General features: G+C 39.5%; 1 protein-coding gene across 10 annotated transcripts in view; it reads right to left on the reverse strand.

Moving 5' to 3' along the window:
- The window catches only part of PLEKHG1 (pleckstrin homology and RhoGEF domain containing G1), a 143,806-nt gene that overhangs the window by 6,973 nt on the left and 120,682 nt on the right, over positions 1–16,151 (reverse strand). For all 10 annotated transcript variants that reach the window (XM_065057426.1, XM_065057424.1, XM_065057425.1 and 7 more), the window contains 11 exons: positions 12,181–12,227; positions 11,484–11,634; positions 10,350–10,481; positions 7,861–8,043; positions 7,677–7,772; positions 7,474–7,560; positions 5,470–5,503; positions 4,145–4,240; positions 2,864–2,902; positions 2,385–2,407; positions 1,368–1,586 (listed from right to left, as the gene is read on the reverse strand). In XM_065057426.1, coding sequence (XP_064913498.1) covers positions 1,368–1,586; positions 2,385–2,407; positions 2,864–2,902; positions 4,145–4,240; positions 5,470–5,503; positions 7,474–7,560; positions 7,677–7,772; positions 7,861–8,043; positions 10,350–10,481; positions 11,484–11,634; positions 12,181–12,227 — 1,107 coding nt within the window. The remainder of the gene's footprint in view (positions 1–1,367; positions 1,587–2,384; positions 2,408–2,863; positions 2,903–4,144; positions 4,241–5,469; positions 5,504–7,473; positions 7,561–7,676; positions 7,773–7,860; positions 8,044–10,349; positions 10,482–11,483; positions 11,635–12,180; positions 12,228–16,151) is intronic.

Below are 16,151 nucleotides of genomic sequence, written 5' to 3' on the forward strand. Positions count from 1 at the left end.
AACTAGTAAGAGCACTGCCACAAGAACAATTCAGAGCCTAGAAAACTTTCTAATGACCAATTAAATGAAATGAATCCATACAGCTTGTCGAAAGGTGTCGAAAGCAGAATTTGTGTATAAAAATATAGATGAAAAAGAATACATAGAGATTAGATGAGGGAAAGAGCTTAATCTCACAGTCAAAGTTATAACAGGAGAAGGCAGTCACACAAAATTTCAATTTTCAAAGTTCTTTTTGGTTTTAAAAGGCAGAGGAGATAGTCTTGCTATCACTTGAAGTTTTGAAAACCAGAAAGAGGTCCAAACTAAAAAATATGCTGTCATCCAACTTCCCAGAAAAATGAGATAGGCAGCCAGAATATTATATGTTGAGCAGTGTCCAAATTAACTCAGAGTGAAGGGCATGCATGGTGGGAATGGGGGGAACCTGAGAAAGTATTGTTGCCACACCTAGGATTAAACAATAAGCTACTAATATACATTTTTATAGCAGTATTCTTTTGCACTCATTGTTTTGTACTAACTCATGTCAGGAAGAGGGAGAATTACAAGACACTGCACTACACTGATATAATATTTTATCAAATATTTACAAAGCAAATACTGTAATTTCAAAAAGGAAACGTGCAGTAAGCTTCGAAAAGAATTTCAATAATATGTTTGGATAATTCACAAGAAAATGACATCAGCATCACCTAAACAAAAAATAAACCTGAAAACCTACATTCTTTAAATACAGTCACATTTCAAAACTGGGGGTTTAGCTTTTCAGAAGTGCTGTGTATGTCTGGAAGCATCATGCAGAATGGGGAAAACTACCACCTGTCGAATGACTGCACAGTAGTATGAAATACAGAATCTCATCTTCAGAAATCCTACTCAAAATATCTCCTATTAAAGTTGACATGTTCCTATGTACTGCCAGCAGCTCACAGGTCAAGAAACATCACATGACATGTGGCAGAGCCTGAATTTCATATTCAAGTCCCCACTTTGGACACCTGAAGGTCCTGTCTCTGCATCTGGCCTAAAAAGGTTTCTGTCATGGCATCAGCTGAAGAAGCAAGGAAAGGTCACTTGTGTGCAACAGCCTTCTGTCAAAACTAGACTTGAGGACTGTAAAGGGCTAAGTAAGATCTTTTTCATGTAGTGAGGATTTAATCCACTGTATGGGGGCTACTTCTACATCTTCTCTGCTAAAATACAAGAGAGTGTTGTGTGATGTCTGCATAAAAATATTTCTAAGTAGAAAGAGTTACAAACACTTGTAACACATTCCTGCCTCCTCCCAGTTTTACAGATAAGTTTAATCCCTTTTCCATTCTCCCCAAAAAAAGGGATTTTATTTTTTCCCCTCTTTTTCCTACCTGTTCAGACTCCTCTTCATCATCAGCATCGATCTGTTCCATAGCAGAAGTCTGGAGATTTTCGTCCTGATCGCTGCTGTAGGCTGGCTCAATGGACTCTTGAAACTGGCTCTCCAGCTCACTGGCTTCCAAGGAAGCCTTCTTCCTAGAACTCAGCAGGGCTTCATTTGATCCTAGCTTGGTGGCTTGAGATAATAGGGCTCCTTCAATACTGATCCGCTTAGAGAAAAAAAAAAACAAACCACAAAACTTTGTTTTGAAATTTATAGAGATTTTCTATTTTATATCAGCCTTCTAGGCAATGCTTAAGCTACATTCAGTTAGCTGCACCGAAATTAGATTCACAAAGCAAAAAGTTAAACAATCGGTATTTTTCCATAGACTATTTAGAACTGAAAAAATATATGGTCTTCATTGTTATGGCATCCCAGTTTAGTCATATTTAATGTGTCTCGTTTGTAAATCTTCTGCACACCCCCACTTTAAATTCCATTCCAAATAAAAGCCTAGGACCTGAAATTCAACATGAGACTTTCAAACTGCACTGGGAACTTCATTACAAATTCTTACAGAAAATGTAAAAATTAGAAATGCTCATTTCCATCTGCTTTCCATAAGCTATATCAGCTCTGTTTGGTCATATATCAAGATTTATATATATATATGTTAGAATAAGCTGAAACTTTCCAGTCTTATTTAACAGATGCAAGGACATGCTCCAAAGAATAAACACTACCTTTATACAGAGAACTTATGTCATTGTGTTATTTTTAAGTACTGCATAGTATTATAAAGTACAACCAATATATGGATCAATCTTTTTTCCTTTATTAGATATTTCTGAAATAGCCGTATTTCTATTGCTTTAATTCCAATAATCTTATCTGAGACACTAAACAACATTCATGGTTTTGTTTCTGTTCTTAAAATCAATACAACCAAGAAGATGTGGATTCTACATACAGTGCTCTAAGTAATTTGAATATGCTAAACCAAGAAACATAAGAAATAGCTTACCTTCTGCATATCTGGACTTATATCTGAAAACAGAAATATAACTTTGTCATAAATGAATAATCAAACTGGTGTCAATCTATGCCTGTTTTATTGCTACAATAATATCCCAATCATGAATTCCCGAAAGGGGATTAAATGTAGCAGCAGCTGAGCAAACAGACTATAGGGTTCTGATAAAACAGCAACAGCATGAGTTGCACTTGAGGTCCTGATTTTGCAATACGGATATGATATGGGCAACTCCTCACAAGGGCCAAGACTGTGTATTCAGTTATCAGTTGCTAGGATGTTTACAGGAGCAGAACCCAAATGTGAAAAACAGATGTTGTATTTAAACACTAACATTTTGTTTCCTTGCACACTTCTGCCATGCCCTGTAATGTGTTTAGGGAAAGTGATAGGAGGAAAAAGATCCATCTTTACTTGTTCTACAAAGTACAGAAGCACTAGGCCAATAAAGAGTAGACAAAGTAGCTTACCGTTTGACTTCAAAACTTTATGGACTCTGGATGAGGGTTCTGAAAAAGACAACCACATGTTTAAGCACTCCAGCATCCCAAAGAAAGTTATGGGCATCTTAGATGACTTTTTGTAACACAGATACTGAAAGTTAAACTTCTGAGCCAATGCAGGGAAGACATTTTCATTTCTTAATAACCCTATTTCCTCACAAAAAAAGTATTTGTTGAAGTGTCAAACCTACAGCTGTTACCAAAAAAATATATGTTTCTTAATGCAATAGCAGCTGCCCTCCATACAACAAGCCAGATGTCAATTTGCATCCCATGTTAAGATTCCTGTTTTCAAAAGACTTGGTCATCCCTGCTATTGTTCTAAGCTGCTGGAAGTTTCCTATTAGATATATGTGTGAGGTACCAACAGCTTATCAGGGCTTCACAAGTGTAAGAAGCTGAACATTACATAGGAGGCCATCTGATGAGTATTTGGTATTATTCCTTTTACAGGCAAAGCAGCACTAATACAATCCTTCACCTCAGAAACAAAGGAAGATGCCTGAAAAGTAATCAAGACTTGATTGTTTTTCAGACATAAATGATGCTGTACAAGAAGTCACTACACAAATTCTCTCATGAACCTTATTTTAAATCATTCCCAATACACAACATTACACACACCAAATTGGAAAGGTCTTTAAGTAGCTGAAGAGGGGAACATAGTGCCTGCAATATGAAGTCACCCAAATACACAAGACACTTGTAGTGGATTCAAGAAGAAATTAACAGTAATTATGGATGTATGTTTGAGCTAGGAAGGAAAAAAAAAAATAGAGTCAGCACAACCAGCTCTCAGATCTCTATTATCCATAACGCAGACATCACACTAAGTAAAGACAGTAATCATGTTTTGAAATAACAAGTCTGTCACAATCAGGGTGGAGCCACTTCTGAGACAGTAATTACTTGGGGTGGAGGGGAGAAATGTCAGATTTAAATAATGTGACTGGCTTTCCTGCATATGCATTCTTTTATCCATTATAAAGTACCAACCATTCTTTATGCATACATCATTAGAAATGTACATCCATGAAATTAAATGCAAACAGTAGATAAAGAAAATAAATCACTGAAACAATAAATGGTTAACAAGATACTCCACCCATATCTGAGAGTTACTGTGTCATGTTAAATCTGCGTAGAGTACAGGCTAAAGACCAATTCCAGGTGCCCAGCCTCACCCAACCCTAAACAACCCTGTTTGTTTTCCCTCCTGTCCTCTTCGTGGTAAAGGAGTTTATTCACCTGATTTCCTTCTCACTCTGTAAGGAGCACTGCCTTCTTTAGGCTGGTATGACGATTTCATTTCTCCCTCGGGGCTATAGTGGAAGCCTGGGTGATCTATGGAACAAGCAGAGGCACAATGAGTAAGAGACTGACAAGGATGTCACTTCACACATCTTCACAGCTCTTTTTCAAAGTAGTGCCATCATCCCTTTATGACTGACAAAGTGGCACTTCTTCAGAGCCTGAAGCAACCCAAGCATGGTGGTGTGCTGCTGTCGGGTAGCTGTTAGCCACCCAGCCATGGAAACGCTTTGCCCATTTAGTTGTGCCTTGTCCCAGATGGCCAACCCAGCAACATTTATGCACCATCATCATGTTTAAACATTTCCCAGTTTCTCAGTCAGAGCCTTCCTGAACAATACAACTACGAAAGTAAATAATAAGCCTGCTTTACTCCAAGAGTTCCTCAGCATTTGTACCGCAGGGCTACTGTTCTCATTTCCCTACACTGGTGGGGATCACTGGCAACATAAAGAGCTAGCGCAGCTCACACCAGTAGAACCAGCAAGCAGAAGGTACAGCAGTAGGGACAGCGCAGATGTGACCGAGGTCAGAGCACAGACAGCAGCATCGCACACGTTCTCTGCCCCTGGCTCCTGGGACACACACAGATAAACTCTTCAGACACAAGCACAAGCCTGCCGGGTCCCAGCATGGAGTTTTATTGGGGCTGTTCTGCAGGTGCAGCTGCTTTCTGCCGTGGCCAGGAGAGCAGCTGCTGTGTTCCTGGACTGCCTGGTGATGCAAGACACCTGGAGCAGCCAGCCGTGCTGCTGCAGTGGCACTGGGCTTCCTCATTTCCCTTCCAGAGGGGCCGAGCACAGTGCAGTGAGCTGCTAGCAGCCCCCCCGCACTGTCCTTCAGCAGCAGGTTTGTCAGCACAAGTAAGTCGTAACACTGCTACGTATTTTGAGCTGTGTTTGCTTACTGCTTGTCCTTCAGTGGGTCCTGGCCAGAAAGAGCTCACACAACAAAACAGGAAAGATCATATGTTTAGTCAGCATGGAATAAGCAAAAGGCAGTGGCCAGAGCTTGCAAAAGGTCTAATCGGCCTCATCCTTGCTCATCATGCAACATAACTTGTTGGTGGCAGATCAGTCAGCCCAATGCTCACATAGCTCCACAGAATCTGCACCCAAGTTTGTTTTTTTCCAGCAAGGTCATAATTCAAAGAACATAAGCTTGGCCTTCTTCTGTCTCAGATGAAACCAACAGTTAAAGCCAAACTTTTGAAGATGGCTTTATTCCTTTTTAAAAATGAAAGTGAAAAAGAACCAACTTACGTATTGCATCCATTTCTAGAATTGCCTGTTTGGCCTGAAAGGAAAAAAAATAACAAATGAAAAAGATAAACTATAAGTAGAAGGACAAATTACATAGCATAGTACAGACAGTAGTGAGTTTACAGGTAAACAAAAGCAATTTTAATTGTTTTAACTAATAAACATGGTTAGCAGCATTATTTTCTGTCTTCCTCTGTGTGCTGGACACATTATATGTGTGAAGAAAAATTCTGCTGGGAGGAGGTCACCAGAGCTTATCATCAGGGCTTCACACAACACCCCGTTGTTCACTGTACCAACAGCTCTGCCTCATGTGCCCATCTGCCCTCCCAGCAGCACAAGAGAAGGAGCACCCACCCACCCATGGTAAAACTGGCATGAGATGTGTCTGTAGGATGCAGTGACAGCACATCTGACCGCAGAAACTACTTTGCCTTCGAAGGCAGGGGCTGTGCTGAGATAGTGCTGCGCATGCTGGGTCTCCTCCATGGGGACACAAACCTCCAGAGAGTGCTCTACAAGTCCCAGAATTTAGAGCCATCAATACACCTCTCCATATTGCTGGGATTGGCACAAAACTGGACCTAGTTTCTCTGTGATTCACAGAACATTTCCTCCCTAAAAATCAAATAGTTTAACTCCTTAATTATTTTTCAATTTTGAAGTTATTGGCACAAAAACCTATCAACTTTGCTCCGCTTAAGAGTTTTCTTGAGAAACTGCTATTAAAAAAATAAAAAAGTCATTTAGTTTAAATAAGACTGAACCAGGATAAAAAGTGGCTGATGATTGCTTAAAATTTGACACTTTTTTAATAGAAAAAATAATCTGGACATTTTATGAAGCATATCAGCTAATAAGTAAGAAAATAAACTAAAATAAAATATCCTATGTAACCTGCTTGCCCTTCTACATGTGCAGTTCAGTAATTTCCCACCAGGTGTCAGATGTGGACTAATATTAAATCCTCCAAACTCTGGGCAGAGAGGTCTCATAGCTAACAACTACTGGTTTGTCAAAAATAAAGAAGTGCAGAAAATCTCAGAGATTTATTTGGTTAAGCTTTAGTTAAACATTTTTTTTACAGATAAAAAAATCCAGCAAAAAATAAGAGAAAATCTTGATATGAAAGCTGAGATCATGCTGCAGTACTTCTTTTTACAAGCTAATAAATTGCAGCAAGTATTTACTTTGTAAGCATGGATACTAGCATAAACATTATACCTTTGATAAACTCTGTCACCAAAAATATAAGAATTAGTAAAAGCAACTGCTAGGGCTTCTTTTCTCCCATAATTCTCTATTTGTTGAAAATCAGAGTTAGTACAGTACTGGGTACATCAGTCACAGGTAACTCTTTTTAGCCATTACAGCATAAAACTCAGCAGGGAAAAAAAAGTCAGGGGAAACTGACCAGTGAGAATAACAGGTTTCCCTGCATTACAGCTATGAATATATTGGTGCCTCATTTTCTCTGGCATGAAGCTTGCTAGCTTCTCACTGAAAAGGTCTCAGAGGTCCTGGCTAAAGATGCAGGGTTAGGAATGGGTGTATGTACTTGTAAGATGAAGCACGTTCTAGCTCCACTGCTACGGTATCTAACCAAGACAGATTAAAACCAGCTTGGTAATGTCTACACATGCTGCAATTAGCACTCCTCGGTGTTGCGTTGTACAGACAGGCAGTAGTATCCAACCAAGGAATGCTCTTACAGTGGAGCTTACTGACATTACATCTCTATTACTCATGTCTTAGTGGGCAAAGCCTAATGTGCACAGCAATACTGCTAACCCAGTTAAAATCTTCTACTCCCGCACCAAGCTCAGTAGCTGCTTTTACTGGAACTCCACCATCAGTTCTGACAAACTTTTAAAGACATAGGGACACATGTTAATCTCCTGGAGTCTAAACTCTCTGTAAATTACCATGTATCTTGCAGATAACAAGATTGTTTTAAGTTAAATGCTCATACAAGGAGGTGGTGTGGGTTTTTTTAATTTTTACCTTGGCAGGAATTTTAGCAGGATGATTTTCTAGAATTAATCTCTTCAGGTGAAGAATCCAAAGGCGTTTGTCCTGCTGCGACTTTGCCTGATAAAAAGAAAATATAGCACCATAAGAAAATGCATCATTGCATCATGCAGGCTCAGGAATATCACATGGTCATTAATCAGATTACCCAGTAGGCAGGGAGCCCTCTGTCATACCTGGACAGTATGTTGCATCTTGGGATTTTTGTAGTGGAAGACACTAAAGCTAAGTGGTTCCTTTGGTATTACTTCAACAAGCATGAGATTCCCACACTAGAACAAAGAGAGGCAACAATGTGATTCACAGAGGAGGTCTGGGGAAACCCAGAGTGAGCACGTGACCACCCACTCTCCAACATACCAGTATATGAGCTTTGTATACAAACATCTCATCTCTCTTTTTTGTAATCAGCAGCAACTTGTCAAAGAGGAACAATGTGCGCTCATTTTTGGCTCGCTGAATGCGAAATGTTCCTTCTAACACCAGCTCCCCGTAACTCGTGAGGTCTGGCCCTTTCCAATTAGTGAGCAAACTCTGTATCTCCTGCAACAGATCAAAAACAACATTTGTTTCAGAGATACTACTTAAATAAAGACTCAGACAAAAACCGCTGAGGCCACTCCCACATCCAACAGTGTAAAGTCATCACACAGTGGTACCGAGGTTGCTGGGTTATGTGCAACATTTGCAGCCAGGTGCTTGGAGGCCTGTTGCTAGGCCCAGGCTAAAAGATGCCTTCCTGAGTACTGGTTACCTCTACATGGACTCAGCAAAAAGCCTCGAGGTCCCCAAGGCAGCCTGTGGTGAAAGAGCACAACCCCATCTCCCCCAGCTCACAGAGACAGAGAACAGTCTGAAATTCAGCTGTCAGTCTATCTCATGCCTGCTCCCCTCTATGTCCCTCACCAACCTCTCATAACATTTCTCTCTCACCCCAGTGTATCCTCCTGAAGTTGTGTGGTCCTCCACTGGATCAGTTATAATGCCATCTCCATATCCGCTATGCCCACCCCAGAAGACATCTCTGTGAGGTGTCCATATTGAAGAGATATTTCTCAGCAGACCAGAAGACCAGAAATTATTTGGTCAAGTAATGACTTGAAGATGCCAAGATTTATTTGTATTTTAATGATTTGTATACATACCATAGATATTTCTCACCTTATTTATTACTTAAGAAAAAAACAAGGCTGGAGTAACATTAAGAACATCTTCACAAGTCTGTGTGGCTTAACTATGGTTGTTCTTGTTTCCTTCTGTTTCTTTTTTCTTTTTCTATCAGTGGCAATGACATAGCACTTAAGAACTGTACAGCAAATTGTAAGAGCAGACTAACTCTTCAGTAGGGAAGTCTTTAAAAAAGTCCATCAGACTTGAAACCCAGCAACATTAGCAAAGCAGGGAAAGATTTACTCATCCTAGGCTGGTCTCTCTGGGATATTACATTTTAATACAGCATTCAGCTAGAAAACATCTCAGTACGTTTGATGCACAAATGCCACCTAGAGCATTCACAGGAAGAAAACCCAAAAGCAGCACAATTTGGACTATATACAAGATGGTTATAAAAAAAAATAAACATAACAAATGAAAAAAAATTGCATTTTATCAGGTCTCTCCAGGAACTTGTAAATAAGTCAGGGTACAGCACAGGGATCATCTCCACCACTCTTGTGGGAGATTTTGCACAGGAACTGCTGTCACAGTACCTGCAGCTTTACAGACCCAACGGCGCTGTGATAGCCCACAGAAGACCTATCCTTAAGGCTGCAGAAACAGATTTTACTTTTTAAAAGGTTAAGTATGAACATAAACATTTTCCACAACCCCATACATTTGCCAGCTGAGCTCAATAAATTAATAAAAAAAAGCCCCCAGTTTTGGAAAAGTACTTAACCCTTTTTATTGCCAAATATTACTGGTTATCATTACTCAGATTTATAGCAGACTGTTCCTAAGTCATTAGCATGCATTTCCAGCAATATGTGGCAAAGGTTACACTGCTGCAGGCAGGACACTATCAAATGTAACCCAATTCTCCCTACACAAACAAAACCAAAACACACAAAAATGAGAGCACATAAGTATCATTCATATTAGAAAGAGAAAAAAGGTCAAAGAATACCATGACATAGATTTTTGAGATATTATGATCCTATTACTTTCTTTTGTAAAGTAAAAAAAAAAAAAAAACTCTCCCAAATTTCTTAAAGAAATATAAATACTGCTGATGAAAATGTAACGTAAAATCACGATTCTCTGGGAAGTTTGAAACAGAATGACCATTCTGTAAAATGCCTACAAAATAGCTTGCTCTTGATGCCAAAAGTTACTCAGGCTGTAGCTTTTGTCTTCTCCTCAAAAGCTCTTAATTCCAAGTAAAGTTAACCTTTTCCTAACTATCATATTTCTAGGTTTCTATGTTTCACAATGCAACTGATAATGAGTCGTCAAAAGCCCAAGAGGAAAGCACAAGAAATGCCTCAAAACAAAACTAATCAGCCTAAAGGGGAGAAATCAGAAACCACAGGATTTCTGAACAAAGCCATGCCTTAGGGTTCTATAGAACTGCTGTACAATTGAGGGAAAGGAAAAAAGAAAAGTTACCTTAAGTTCCATATTACTGCAAAATAAGTGCTTTACAGGATGCTGCTAAAAGGGCAGAGATGTCTGAGATCTTCCTGCAGCAGCTATGACCACATTCTTTCAGATAAAACAGCTACAGGCATACTCAACAGTAGTCTAAATTATGACTGACCAAGATTTAAAGATAAACTAAAACACGTTAAAGGCATATATATTGACAGAAACAGCTCACAAACACCCATAAAATCTCTTTGGGATCTCACTTGGAGTCTGATGGCATGTTCATGTTTCCTCTTCATGTCATTTATATGCCACGCCACTCTCTGCATCGTATCTATGGCATCCAGCACCACATCATAGCCCTCAGTATCCTTGTCAAGGTGGTTTTCTATTTCCTAAGACAGGGAGAAAAAACGTCCTGTTATTTCTAATTTAATTTTCCCAGCAGAACACAATGCTATCTTATTATCTGTACTATTTTGTCTTTGCACTGCCATCACTCAAATGCAATGTTCCCACCTTTGTTACTATTGCGTGCTGTTATCAAATTGATTAACACAAGCTGACTAACAAAGCCAAGCCTTTACGGTCAGTTTAGCAGCAACTATACTTGCAGCAGCTGATGTGAGCAGAGGAACAGAAACAAAGCGCGGCACGCTGACAGGAGACCTTTTCAAACAGCATTTAATGGCTTACTTAAAACGCAGAATGTACCTACACACTTAGAAAACCCCGATGGAATTACACTATGCATTACTTTACAGTTGGATAGTATAAAAGCACCAGACATTTTAAATAAAGATCAGCGTCTTTACACTTTACTAGAACATGACTCTAATAGGAAACATATGTGGAAAACATTAACAATAAAGCAGGAATTTCCAAAAATTGCTTAACTCAATTCACTGAACATGGAAAGAGTTCCCACTTCCTAACTCATTCCTCTCCAAAAAATTCTTATTAACTGGGATGTTTATATGTATTCAGTCCTCCTTTCAGACACCCCCAGCATTTTAAAATGTGGAAAAATGCCATTTTTTCATTGGAACAATAAATTTGTGTACAAAACTGTTTAATCATGACAAGAATCTTCCATACAACTTCAGAATTACAAAGTAGGGTTTTTTTAAAAAAAAACAAAACAACAGTTATTTGGACACACAGACTGATTCGATGTGTCTAAAAAAAAATTATCATAAATTCTCCACTCCAAATACATGCACACACTGTGAAATGATGAAGGCAGAAAGAGTCTTGATACATAGAAATCAAACACCCCCAAAAGAAAGAGCATCAAAAGAAACCCAGAACCTTTCTAACCAACACCACTTGTACCAGAGGCAGGAACTTTAACATGTGGCATCCCTGAATGAAATACATTTGCAATGGGTGCTCACGTGCAAAAGCAGGTGGTACTTGAGGATGCGCTGGACAGGTTTCAAGAGATAGGAGCCCAGGGGCAGAGAATGCTGCAGCGCTTCTTGCCGCTCCCTGAAGAACTTGGCCAGCGTCTTGTTCCTCATGCACTCTGTCAGCACAGCCACTGACCTAGAAAGACCAATACATAGCGTTAAGATACATTGTCAAGAATTGTTACTTTCTTCCTTTGTCAAAGGGGGCAGCATGTTCCTAATCCAATCCCTGCTTTTTTTTTTTTGTGTGTGTGGATTTTTTTGTTGTTGTTGGTTTAGGTTTTGTTATTGTTTTGGTGGGGTTTTTTTTGTTTATTTTGCTTTTGTTTTTTTGTTTTGCTTTCTTTCGTGTGCTTGTTTCTTTTAAGTTATGTTGTGGATTCAGTTATATTTTCCTTTGACATGCAACCATCCTCTGCTACTGGGAATCACATATTTGGAGCAATGCAGAATAAGATAGTTTTCTAAAGGGAGATAACAGCAATGAAAGACGAGTCAAAATAAAACTTCAGATGAGGTTTTGTTTTGTTTTGTTTGTTTTTAATTTAAGAACAAAAGGCAAACTCCCTGATTCTCCCTTCAATTTGGAGGGGAGAAAGGCATGATTTTTTTTATAGAATGTAACTTGCATTACATAAATATGTGAAAGGACAAATGGAAAAAGTGAACCCAATATTCCTACCTTGGGTAGTTGGTGCAGTACTGCGTATATATGTGGAAATCTTCACTCTACATGAGGAGGAAAGGTTTACGTATATTTAGATTTTGTCAAACCAGCAGCTAATACATGTGCAAGACAATGCCTCATCCAGTTCTTAATTAAGGAATTTGTTACGATAGCCCTAACACCACTAGACACCTACCAACTGAATTTCAATTTTCTTTTTTTGGCTATTTCTTTTCCTCTACTTGAAGGAAAAAAAACCCAAGAAAAAGTACACAGAGATAAAGCAAGCAGCTTTGCAACAGAGCCTCTGTGGTCCTTTATGATAATCTATGCATCTTTAAAAAAACAAAAAAACCACAAACCATCAAACAAACACAAAAAAACAACAACACCTGCACCCCCTTCAAACAACTGACTTGCACATACCTATTTTTGTGTGTGCTAACGCACACACCTGCTTATTACTGGGAGAAGTAAGCTTTCCAGGTTATGCTTGGTGTGTGATTTTCAAGCAGTTATAAATACTTGCACTTTCGAGCACAGTCTAAGCGTGAAAATTAGAAGCCTCAAAAGTTTTTTTGTTTTGTTTTTTAAAAAAAGTAAATTATGCTCCTGTGAAAGCAAACGAGTTGCAACAAGAGTTGAGTGGGTTTCCACACTTGCCTGTCACAGTGAAATTACCCACACTTAACACTGACAGGCTTCTCAGAACAAAAGCCCGAGTTTCATTTCTTTCCTCCTTGGCCTAAGATTTTTTCTTAATCATCATCATTTCGTTCTTTGCAAGAACAGGTTTCCAGAAACATTCCATGTGTTTTAAATTCACACCTGCCTATCAACTTCTATCCCAAATAATATGCCATTTCTGCAGCTTGCTGGAGCCCTAAATACTAAGAAAGCACTGCAGAACTGCGAAGTGCTTCTAAAATAAATTACTGTTTCTTTCCTGAGCCGTAGTCCGATAAAAAAACACAACCATCTGGTAGTAAACAAGATACTATGAGTGGATACTGGGGTCTTCAGAAAGGCCTGTGGCATTCTGCAGCACAATAGCTGTGTTCCGCAAGGGGCAGTTGCTGCTCAATGGTGAGACCAAATATCTGCCTTCACAGGAGGCAACAGTGCTCTGCAACCCCATGTGGAGAGAGGCCTGATGGGGGCTGCGGCTGTTGTTTCTCATGGTCGGAGGGCTTTTTTGTTTTTTTTTTTGTCTATTCATCAGGAAGAGCCAACTCAAGCAGCCCCCTTTCCCATTTCCAACAGCACTGCTCCCTTCCCCCTCTCACAGGGCTAAAGCAGATCACGCCATTCATTTTTCCAGCGAGCAGCGATTCGTAAGGACCCTGTATCAACTAAGGTACTGCTCCACAAGTTAATTTCAGTATTTCTTACTGGATTTCATTATTAACTGTCCTGAAAAAGAAATAACTCAAGCAAACTTCTAATAAATGTTTCTCTAGGGGACTGCCATCCCCATTTACTCACTGGTGGGCTATGAGTTTATTGAACTGCTCTTCACTTACAAACCAACCAAACAACAAAATGTAGTTTTGATACAAATATAGTTAAATGATGTAGCTTGTTTTTTCACTCTTAGACTAATTTTGCTGTGGCAGCTGTTTTCCACAGTGCTGTACACACGCCCTGTGTCCACAGCCAGAGACAGCGACCTCGTGCCATGGCCTGTCCATATCCACACTTGGGCCCTCCGCCACAGCTCCAAACCCTCTCTGTTCAAAATGGAGAATGAACAAACTTCAGAGCACTGCAGACATTACACTGTAATGACAATCACTACAAAACTAGCTTGCACTCATAATAAATCAGGGAGCATTAGGATGAAACCAAGTATGATGAAAAAAGGTCATTTATTATATATATGCATATATTAAGACAAGGGCTTTGTTTAGGGGCTTTTGGTATAAATCGTAATATATTCCCATGGCTACAGAATGGTTACAGAATAATGCAATTTATATAGCTACTTCATAAGCAAAGTGCAGAATATTTTGTGCCAATTTATTTTTTATAGATATATATTCTGCTCATAAATAGTCATAGGATTGTTCTGCTTTTCAAGCAAAAAGCAAAAGAATATTGGTCATGAAATTTTTACAAACGAAAGCACCATCTGTAAAACAGACAAGGCCAAACATTTCAGGGTTACAGACTGGACTGGGTGCACATTCCCCACAAAATCAAAAGTAACTCTGAAGTCACCAGAAGCCTTTTCATACTCTCCCTCTTTGATTATGTGTTTGTTTGTTTTAGTTTGGTTTCTACACGAGGTCAAAACTATTTTCAATAGGATTTTTTGTTTTAAAAGAATTTTAGTCTTGTTGTTAAAAGAAAAAAAATGTATTTAAAAAAAAAACAAAGTAGTTTCTCATGCCCTCGACACCTCTAAAAACTTTGAGTGGTTTCACAATCATCCCTGCTTTCTGAACAGAGATGACACCAAATTGCATACTGCACCTACATGTGTACTCACTTCACTGCAGCACAGCTGATTTCATCACACGAAACCATGAGAAAGGATTGACTTTTACTGAGAGCATAATGCCAGTAGAAAGCCAACTACATGTATTTTGCCTCCAGAACAAGATTGTTGATATGCGCCCAAACTTCCGATGCTGTTGTGACTCAACATCACACACCTTGCCCAGGCACCAGCAGGATCCATGGGAACACACTGGGAGAGTGGCCAAGAGTCGCTTCCAAGAGAGGCTGTTCCTCAGGCTGAGGACACCGTGCTGCCCAGCATGGTCGTTCTCTCACTGCCCACCTGGGCACCCAGCAGCTCTGCAGGGTCACAGAAGGGACCTCTGATTTACACACTTACCTGGTCTTCGCTTCACAGCAAACTCCCCAGAGAGAGCATTGTGTTGCTGGGAGCGTACCAGGGCACAAGTCATGCAGGCTAAAGCCGACACTGAACTATGTTCATAAGCAATAGAAAAAACACGACTAAGATTAATTTAATATATTTCTATCACTGCTTTCATGTTGTAAGCAAAACACCAGCTATGCTCACTGATATTTCGTTGGACATTCTTAAATTTACTCAGCTTGAAAGTTGTTTTGTTCACCTCAACTGTCTTCAAGCCAGATTAAAAACGATCTCTGTAGGGAGACTGGAATCTCTCCAGAGATCATTTTTAATCTAGGGGCCCAAAGCTGTTGTGGTAGAGGATGCAAGAACAGACCCAAGCTGCAAGTCCATCCACACTGACTACAGGTCATTCTGAGAGAAAAGCCAAGTGCAGGCAGATCCCAGCTATACTTAGTTTCTCCCCTGCCACTGAATAAATTCACTGCACATCTCCTCCATGTGAAGTGAGATGCCAAGCACGTGGCTACACCCCCAATCTTCACTCAACTCTTGGTGCACTGTGCTTTTTTATAGCCATAAAAGGAACTTGAAAAGAAAATGGAGACTGAGAAAATGAGCTGAGTCAGAGTGTAAACTGAAGCCAATTGCCTGAATCTCCTCTTCATTAATGAGATACTAGATTAGAGTAATTCTGGCCTTCCCCTTGGTTAAGCTGTTGGTATGTCTTTCAGAAAACATATGTTCTGAATTTCTGGAGTGCTGAGTGACAAGAGCTATGTGCCAGAGTTAAGCTCTCCTTTACAACAACTCTTAAATGTAAACGTGTACAATACTGAAGTCTGTCTCCTAATTATCATTGGCATTGTTACTATGAAAATGAAAGATCGAGTTGGCAAGTAAACCTATAAGCAATCTTTTATGTGAACAATTAAGCTATAGCTAAGCTCACACTGGAAGCCTTTTATCAGCCTCTGATTACAGTTATGAGCAAAATGTCTCCAAGATATTTAATGTACTAGAGTTAATGCAGTTCTTCTAGACAAAGAAGCAGGACCAGAGCTGGTAGAAACTAAGCTAGTACACCACTGCCCTCAGTGGCAGGTTATTTCTGTGCAGCACCATCCCACGCTATTTAAACAAATACCCATCCACA

The sequence above is a fragment of the Columba livia genome, chromosome 3 (assembly GCF_036013475.1).
Source record: "Columba livia isolate bColLiv1 breed racing homer chromosome 3, bColLiv1.pat.W.v2, whole genome shotgun sequence".
NCBI classification, from domain to species: domain Eukaryota; kingdom Metazoa; phylum Chordata; class Aves; order Columbiformes; family Columbidae; genus Columba; species Columba livia.